We start from the raw sequence: 10,041 nt of genomic DNA on the forward strand, positions 1-10,041 counted from the left end.
TCAAACAAACTTCTTTCATGTTGTAATTATGGGGTATTGTTTGTAGAATTTTGAGGAAAAATAATGAATTTAATCCATTTTGGAATAACGAAATGTGGAAAAAGTGAAGCGCTGTGAATACTTTCCGGATGCACCGTATAAACAGCATAAATCACAGTGGGGCAGAAAAAATTATGAGAAAGACAAAACAAAATGTAATTCTTATAATAATTTATTGACATACTGTCTGGAATATAGCCTAGAAAGTATCGTTTTATATCTACTAATCAATAGCAGATCATGTTTACACTGGAATAATTTGAAATGTGTGAACACAAGAGCTGAAACTTTTACATTCAAAGCAGTGATTCACCACTTTAATAACACAAGTATAGTCCTATGCAAAAAAATAAAGCATTTAGGAATTGATTACTCTTTTGAACCTGAGTTAAAAGTGCTTTAAATATACAGTATTTTCATATGATTCACTTTCACTGTATTACAGATTCATATTACCAAAGTGAAATCGGTGCTATTGGCAAAGCGACACTGGACTTTCTCAAGGAAGGGCAGCCGGGACTGGAGGAGGTCCACCTGGTGCACAGTTATGTCCTTGCACATGGACACATCGAGGGTCCTGAGTCTGTCACAGTGCAGTGCGATTATGGAAAGAGTTCTGCAGGAACACAGTGACCGTGTTAAGCAGAGCTCAATTGTTTAGTATGAAAACAGCACTGCATGATGTCACTCACTCGTTAGTAACTGCGTCGCAGCAGGCCAGGAACAGATGCTGCAGTCTGTGGAGGAGCGGAAGGGCCCGCGCCATGCCTTGGTCACTGATCTGAGGACAGAAGTTGAGTGCCAGGCTCGTGAGGTTGCGGCAGTGAAGGGCTACGGACACCAAGCTGTCGTCGCTGATCTCAGGCAGCATAGAAAGCGAGAGACGCTGCAGGTCTGGGAAACGGAGTACCTGAGGTGGCCAGGAACATTTTGGTTATTATTTAGCACTGATTGACCAGTGCTGGCAAACTGATTATATGTAATCTGGATTACGTAATCATTTTACAAAAAAATCAATAGTTGTGATTAGATTATTTAACATTTTAAAATGCTTACAATAACACTACAGTTACTTTTTAATTAATCACACAATTGCTTTATATTCATAAAATGACAGTGAATTAGTCAGCATTCATCATTCTCCCTAATTCATAATTTTTATCTTATTCTAAAAAGGCCTATTGCTTCTAAATGTTCAGAAAGTCTTAACAGGGCTCTACATAGCGACCATTTTGGGCGCATTTGCGCCTGAAAATTACTGCGTGCGACTGCACCGGTGCGAGTGACCCGATCGCTTCTCATGAATAGATGTATAATACAATCGGAATAAAAACTACAAAAACTGACTGACTGAGCAACTGTTACGTTTCGTGCTGCAATCAACTGCTTTTCATGCCTTCTGTCAGCAGAGCATGTGCAAAAAACGTGTGCGACGGACTACACTTCACAGATTGAAACCACGGTCTATGGGTGAAACGGGTGTGACGCGGCCATGCACTTACCAGACGCCTCGCGCTGATGTTTCTTTGCAGCCAAACTTAACTAGAAATACCACATTTGGATTATCATAAACAAGGTCGAAAATTAACAGGGGCTTGGGGCAAAAATGCCACCAAAAATGAATTAATAAAAAATTATTTAAAAACGCTCCTGTATGAGTTCTTGATTTAATCTTTATCAGCTGCAGTCCATAACATTTATTGTGTTTAAAAATTACTAGATGTATATATGAGAGTACATCATGAATCCATTTTCCAAACCGTCTTTTTATCTTACCCTGAATCACTACGGTACGGTACACATATAATAAGTGTTATTATTCTGACTATTCAATTCCAGTTTGGGTCGCAGCGCTGCGGAGGAGCACAGTCCCTGTGTGACTCGCCATAGACATAAACAGAGAGAAGTAGCTCCGGCGGCAATGTTCTTCCGCGAGACGCCTTCAGCGCCTAAAGTCACGGACTGCTATTGCTCCGAGTATTGGCATGATTGCAAATGTGATACTGATCTTGTACAAAAGTCCAATAGACAAGTTGATATTAAGTAACAACGTTTTTCCCACAATACTGTTTATTTCGTGAATCTTCAAGCGATTCGATCGAATGAATCTGCGTTTGAACGACTGAATCAATGACTCCCACATAGACTTGACGCCACCTACTGGCTGTTTTATTTTCATATTTATACTTTGCATGGACTATTTATTTAAAATATAAATATTTTAACTAAGTTTAAGTTTAACTTGTACATAGTCTATTTCTAAATTCAAAAACTTATATTTAAAACATTTATACAACATTATTTACCCATGAGCTGCATGTAAATGTATCTAAACACCATTTCAGATAGAGCTTCTGTGCCACTTCTACTTTTGAAGCTGATTTAATTTGATTGGTAACAGTCTGGTTGTGTCTTTTTGCTCTAACTGAATTTATTGTTTAAATTAACATTTAAAAAAAAAACTTTTCTATTTTAAATGAAGAAATTGACAAAAGAGGATGCATACATTTAATAAGATTAGAAAACATTGCTCTTATAATGGTAAAAATGCCCCTGGACATTAATTTAAAGGGACAAAGATCATCCAATGGGAAAGTTATAATTGGTATACGTGTTATTGATCAGAAAGTGCTCCTAAATTTTTGACTGTGCTCCTAATTTTTTTTAATTAGGAGCACAAGTACTCCTCAAGAAAAATGTTAGCGTAGAGCCCTGCTAAAAGGTGTGTGGAATTGCACACACAGACGGGCCACTAGTCACATGACTATAATTACATGGAAAATAAAGAGGCCACAGAAAATAAAAAATGAAAAATGTTAGTGTTTTAAAATTATTATTTTAAATATTTTAACATTTTTAAGATTGAATTAATCAGTAGCGAACCTCTTTCAAGTTCCTTCCCAAACCCTTGTTTGGGAAAACCTAAATGACACAAGTAGTCGATGATAACTCAATGATAATATTTTTTAATATAATCAATATGGTACAAGATTGTCCTATTCAATCTTATAAACAAGTTAGGTTAAAAGTAATCACAAAGTAGTCAGATTACATTACCTATGTTCCCAGCTATAATTTTCATAATGTAAGTTATATTCAGTAATGGACTACAATTTGTGAGTAAAAAAACAAAAAATGCATGCACTGTTAATAATGTACTGACCTGTGTGATACTGGTGTCGGTTAACTTCGAGCAGGCCGACAGGTCCAGTTCCTGAAGACCCTTGAGGGCCAGCAGTGATGCTCTTTCCTGATCTCTAAACGCCCCCAGGTCCTCTTCGGTTACGAGACGTGGCTTCTCCTGGAAAGGCAGGCTGGGAGGCTGGAAAAAGCCCATGTTTCCAAATGTCCTAGTAAAGCTTGGGCCTTTATCATCCTTCACATTTAGGGCATTTATCAGCATATTGTACATTTTGTGTGCACTGATTATCAAAACATTATATTTGTCCTAAAAAAAAACAAAGGCAATCTCACCTCTTTATCTCTTGGTTCACAATTTTTGGTGGGCTCCACCATCCCCAGCAGCCCCCAATCGGAGATCTCTTTGCACCAGCCGAGCCGCAGCACCTCCAGCGCAGGCAGGTAGTTTGCGATGGCGTGAACACTAAGGTCAGTGAGATAGGCGCAGGAGGTGAGGTCCAGCTTTCTCAGGTTACTGCCGAGCAACTGCGTCAGGGAGAACATGACTGCGTCCTGTTTGAGAACAGGGGGTTAGCAAGAATAGGGACAATACAAAAATTATTTGAGGAAAATATTCAAATTCAATTATGCAAAACAAAAACTGTATATTCCAATTCTCCTAAATACGCCAATCATTTTTTATTTTACATTTTTATACTGTTTGGTTAATTACAAATTATCATCATAATATTAAAATGTATGTACAACATTATTTTATTATAAATTATACAAATATTATAAAAAATGTCATACATAAACGAAAAAATAAAACACTAATTGCTCAAATCAATTATTGTAAATATGAATTTTGGCATCACAACATTGTTTACAGTGTGAAAAATGGATATTAATTTAAAGGTATTTTTAATACAAACTATAAACGCAAAAATTGTAAGATATATTTATATCATCTTAAATTATGTAATTTTACATTTTTATACTATTTTATTAATTATAGTAAATATTAATAAATTATAATATAAAATATTTCAATTATAACAATAAAATGTATATATAATATTAGTTTATCAATTTTAAATAGAATATAATACATATTTAGTTAAAAAATAAATGAAAAATAAAACACTAAAATTAATTGTTACAACATTATAATTTACAGTATACAGATATCATATGTATTGATTAAAAAAAAAAAAAATATATATATATATATATATATATATATATATATATATATATATATATATGAAAATATTACAGCTAAAATATTTTTGTTAATACATACAAAATAAAAAAATTAATTAACTGTTTCAATTGTGAATTTAGACATGAAAACATAATTTACAGTTTGAAAAGGGATATTCATTTTGAGATTTGTTAAAGATGGCATTTAATAGTTATTAAATTATAATTTTTTAGTTAATTTTAAAAGTAGGGGATATGAGCTGGCACTATTAAACATCTAATATCAGCTGATAAAATAATTTAAGTCTCTAATATTGGCTGATAACTGATATGGTGCAAATGTTATTTTATGCATGCGTGCCATTCAGCACTTTTGCCTCACCCTTATGTATGAGCAGTTTCTTAGGCTAAGGGCCTGCAGCTGCGCCCTGGGCTGTGGAGAGGACAATCCCTTCACCAGGTCTGCACCACTGACGTGCAGACACTCCGACAGATCCAGAGTGCTCAAGCAAGGCAGCGCCATCAGATCGATCAGGCCTTTATCCGTTATCTTCCAGTCCTGTGAGAGAGACAGCGACTGCAGCTCCTTCAGCTCAGTGCCCACAGCCAGCACCGTCCTACTGGTTAACTCAGTGCAGGCGCCGAGGTCCAACGTCTTCAGACCGTTCTGGTGCTTGCAGAGGATCTCCATGGAGTAGTCGGTCAGCTCTTTACAGCCGCGTAGACTCAGATCATCCAGACGGAGGCCGGGCACCTGAGCTATGGAGCGGAGGGATTCGGGGGTGATGCTGGTGCGACTTAAGTCCAGGCTGCGGAGTGTGGAGGCCTGCCTCTGCAAGAGATTCAGGAGGTTACGGAGGGAAACTAGAGCAGAGGAGCCAGACCCGACCGGGCTACCTCGGTACGGGTCAAACTCGAATGCAATGTGGCATCCGGCCAGAGCTAGACTGCGTAACCTAGGAGTGCAACTCGTCAGCCGGTTGAAAGAGAGATCTGAGAGGTAGCGGAGATCAGACAAGTCCAGTTCCTCCAGGTTCCTCAAAGCGTTCTCGACCTGTTATTGCACAAATATTAGATTAAACTTAATACACCATCATTTGGACAAATAACGTGTTATTTTCTTTCTTTTTTTTTATATATTAAACCATTTTATTCATGATAAAAATATAGTTGAATAATAATATAAAACATTACAATTTATATATAATAAAATTATATTTTAAATTGTACAAAATATTCTAAAATATATATTTTTTTAAAGAAATGCATAAAAAAAATGTTTTTTACAGATAAAGCAATAATTATTTGAAAATTGTATAGTATTTTGTTAAATGTAAAATACAATTAATTATAATATCATATTTTGTTATAATTTATATAATAATTTTATTATACTAAATAAAAATATTTATTTAAAAGAATACATTTAACTAAAATATTACACATATTTTTTTTAATAAATAATTATATATATATATATATATATATATATATATATATATATATATATATATATATATATATATATATATATATATATATATATATATATATATATATATATATATATATATATATATATATAAAAAACAAACATTTTTACTTTTCAATTTAGGCTAGATAAATATTAATTTTGAGAGGTTTCTTTAAAGAGGTAACCTGTCGACGGTGCTCCTGTCTTGACAAAAAAGCTCCAGACATAAAGAGGCTGTCCAGCCCGTGAAGGTCCAGCTTGCGGAGGCCGGTCAGATGTGGTAGCAGGCTCAGCAGGGAAGACTCTGTGATACTGCTGCCAGGTAGAGCCAAACTGTCCAAGTGAGGGCCGAGGTGAAGCCCCACTTCCGAAAGTACTTGTCTTGACAGGCTGGACCCATCAAGATGACTGATGACTAGGCCACAGCGAGGCCGCCTTGCACCAAGTGCACGGATAAAGTCCAGTGAAGATGTGGAAATGGGGAATTTGAAGGTGGCATTTTTCTAGATTAAAGCACCCAAAAGGCAATTTAAACAACTGTGGAATTCAATTCAATTCAAATGTATTTGTATAGCGCTTTTCACGAAACACATAGTTTCAAAGCAGCTTCACGAAAAATGTATATGCGTCTACATTACAAGTGGGTTAAATCAAAGTGGGAAGTGGGCTAAACTAAAAAAATGAATGTTAAAATAGAATGTTGAATGAAAACCTGAAACTGGTGGTCTTGGCTTGCTTCGTACCAACTCTTACAGACCAGTGATGCCTCCTTTCGATCTGTTACATGAAGGTAACTCAATATGTAGGTGATAATCTGGAGCAGAAGGGAGAAAACTGGCAGGTTATGCTCTCTCGGGCAAATATCAAGGCAAGACTCAACTATATGATCCTATATGATTGGTCTATATGATTGGTCCAAGCAACATTTTGCACATTATACATATTGTTTTTTTAATTCCAATAATAAGAAGATATATAGATAAAAGACACACACATATATAGTGTACATAATATACATATCACAAAAACTAGTTTACATATAATATAGATGTCAGGCAAGCGATGTTTTTAACCAATTTGTATGTACTAATAGTTTGTATAAAGATTTATATGAATGTATGCGTGTATATTAATGAATATTATAATTATATAATATGTGTATTATATGGGTATTATACATTATATATATATATATATATATATATATATATATATATATATATATATATATATATATATATATATATATATATATATATATATATATATATATATATATATATATATATATATAAATAATAGTAGGGGTGTGCCATACCATCCACGATAATACCGGTATAAATGTTTACATGATAAAAAAGTGTCATATCGCGATATCAATGATATAGCGACGCGATGGCGTATGGCGCATTTACGTTCCCTAGCGCGCACAACAACACCACCTGTCAGAGTGTACACGAAGAGCAGCATGTCAGCCTCCGATAACGACTTAGTACCTAAAAAGGGAGCTACTTGGTTACAAGAGGTCAGTCCTCTTGACAACTGACAAAACATTGACAACTTAAAGCTGCTATTGATGTTTTCAGCGCAATATTTGACCGGAAGGGTAACATTGACAGTTATTTTCGTCAGTTACGGCTCGTTAGATCTAGCATTCTGCATTCTTTGAATCAGACACAGAGATAAAGTAGTGCGTAAGATTACATTTATTTGAATGAATGGATTATATCGTTTATTTGGATTAATGAGAGAGAGAGAGAGAGAGAGAGAGAGAGAGAGAGAGAGAGAGAGAGAGAGAGAGAGAGAGAGAGAGAGAGAGAGAGAGAGAGAGAGAGAGAGATTCGTACCTGTGTGACTGCGTCTGTTCAGCGTCTCTCTTAACGAAGATGTGGGTTTATTACTGAAAAATAGCGATGTAACCCCATCGTTGCTGAGAAATATAATGTAGTTATCCAGTAACTTAGCTATTTTATTGCTAAAAGTCACGGGGCGGTGTTAATAGTTTCTGTGCTCATGAATGTGCAGCGCGATCTCTGCTCTCTGAATGCGAGTGACATGCGTGTGTTTGCGTGTGAGCTTCAATGGCCCTGTTTACATGCACACTTTTATGTCATTCCGATTAAAATCATTCCGATTGAACGATTCTGTGGACAGTTTACACGAGACTTTATCTAAACCGATCTGGTGTGGCTGTAAGAAACACCTCAGAAAAATCAATTCTTCTGTCAGGCACAGTTGAAGTAGAAAGTGCCTGGGACAAACGCTGTCAGATGAGATGGCGTAGACAGGCTATGTCTGTGTCATTATTCCAACATTTATCTTCATAACTTGTTACAAAATAAAAAGTTTTACTCTTTAGAAATATTAGTGTATCTTTATGAAAGCAGTGTTTATATGCAGCATTTTCATTCGGACTTTCAGACTTTTAAACCGATTACAGTGCTCTGTCTAAACACACCTGAAATAAAAACAGTGCATTAATATAGAACAAGGATTCATCTGACTTGGAACTACCTGTGCATTAAACGATTTTATTGCACACCTTCCAGCCAATCAGAATCAAATATTCAGACAGACCATGGCATAAATGACATTATTGTTAAACTAAAATGTTATGTTATGGTTTTGTTTGCACTAATAAATGCTGCTGCCTACCAGCTGCAATAACCAATAAAACTTTGTTCCATACTTTTTTTTTCTCTATATCGTCATAAATATCGTTATCGCAAATATTCTTGAAATATCGTGATATAATTTTGAGGCTATATCGCCCACCCCTAAATAATAGTTTTAATTCAGAGAATATACAGAATATACAGAGAATATACAGAGAATAAAAATAACCTATACTGTTATGTATTAATATAGGCAAGCCGATGTCTGTCCTTCTTTCTATCTATCGTTTTACTGTTTCACCCATATAGAGAAAATTACTTTCAAAAAAGCTGTAAACTTGGTTAGTAATTAAATGTGATATATTCTCATTCTTAACATCCAATTCTGTATTATGTCAAAAAGACATCAAAACTATGGTACATTTCAGAAAGGCCGTGCTGTCGAATAAACCGAAAGATAATGAAAATACAAGTTGGGAATCATGTTAGCCTACTTGTCATTTCAGCTCTAAACAACTAACGTAACTAGCGGCTAGCCTACAGTGTGTGCTGTGTGGATGGACGGACTCACCTCAGTGGGTAGGTATGGACTCTCCATGACTATGCGCTCACCTCAGTTATCTGCTCTTATTGATTATCATTTATATAAATGTAATATCAATATTAAATCGTTGACTAAGCTCAACGTTGTTTATCGTCCAATTGGCAGGTCGCGGACTGTCAACGTGCAACATTCATGAGCACGGGATCATCTGATGATAAGACCCTCTCGTTGTTCCTCCTCACAAAGTATTAAACGATGCACCAAACCTCAACATTATCCACAACACGTTCCTCCACATCCTAAATCCCTCAGAAACGTGAGCAGGAAAACATTTTTCAAAAGAAATTATTAAAGAAATGAGAGAGAACAACATTGGACATCACGTGCAAGAAGCGCGCAACGTTACCTGGGAAACGTAGTCTAACGAGAGACAGAACCAAACTTTGGATTTGTGTCGACAGATGGCGCAGTAATTCATTTGATGTGACATATGTTAGCCATATACAGCTCATTTATACGAATCACTTAGGCTATGTATGATATATATATATTTAAATATATATATATATATATATATATATATATATATATATATATATATATATATATATATATATATATATATATATATATATATATATATATATATATATATATATATATATATATATATATATATATGCTTTTTGCATCATTATAGGCTACATATTTTTTTTATTCCAATAATAAGAATATATATAAATAAAAGACACACATATACAGTGTACATAATATACATATCACAAAAATGAGTTTACATATAATACAAATTACAAAATGCACAATTTGACAAAAAGTATTTTCAGTACCTCTGCAGCAATACACAGTAATTGTGTGCATTAATGTGCAGTATTTTTGCACAGGTGTCTTCATCTTGGCCTGGTGCTGGTGCCACTCGCTCTGTCATTGGTTGGTTGGGTGTGTGTGTGTGTGTGTGTGCTTTTAAAAATGCATACAGTTTTGTGTGATGGGTAGGTTTAGGGGTAGGCTTAGTGTAAGGGGAT

At 35.0% G+C, this 10,041-nt stretch overlaps 1 protein-coding gene across 2 annotated transcripts; it reads right to left on the reverse strand.

Moving 5' to 3' along the window:
- Nucleotides 1-194: 194 nt before the first annotated feature.
- On the reverse strand, nucleotides 195-9,406 carry fbxl9 (F-box and leucine rich repeat protein). 2 transcript variants are annotated; one of them, XM_079809138.1, is made up of 8 exons: nucleotides 9,026-9,406; nucleotides 6,552-6,653; nucleotides 6,025-6,342; nucleotides 4,748-5,419; nucleotides 3,514-3,732; nucleotides 3,203-3,361; nucleotides 732-949; nucleotides 195-655 (listed from the first exon to the last, which is right to left on the reverse strand). In XM_079809138.1, exons 1-8 carry the CDS (start codon nucleotides 9,050-9,052, stop codon nucleotides 487-489), a joined length of 1,884 nt encoding a protein of 627 aa, XP_079665264.1. In that variant the 5' UTR covers nucleotides 9,053-9,406; the 3' UTR covers nucleotides 195-486. The 2 variants fall into 2 exon arrangements, with proteins under 2 accessions (XP_079665264.1, XP_079665263.1); XM_079809137.1 differs by having other exon boundaries at nucleotides 3,203-3,415.
- Nucleotides 9,407-10,041: the final 635 nt, after the last annotated feature.

This window comes from Gobio gobio (assembly GCF_949357685.1).
Source record: "Gobio gobio genome assembly, chromosome: 25".
Lineage (NCBI taxonomy): Eukaryota > Metazoa > Chordata > Actinopteri > Cypriniformes > Gobionidae > Gobio > Gobio gobio.

Excerpts from the sequence above, each read along its gene's own strand:
- fbxl9 (XM_079809137.1), bottom strand. The coding sequence starts at position 9,052 with ATGGAGAGTCCATACCTACCCACTGAG. Across the intron at positions 6,654-9,025 it reads GTCCATACCTACCCACTGAG|ATTATCACCTACATATTGAG; the intron begins GTGAGTCCGTCC and ends CTTCTGCTCCAG. Across the intron at positions 3,733-4,747 it reads GAAACTGCTCATACATAAGG|GACGCAGTCATGTTCTCCCT; the intron begins GTGAGGCAAAAG and ends GTTCTCAAACAG.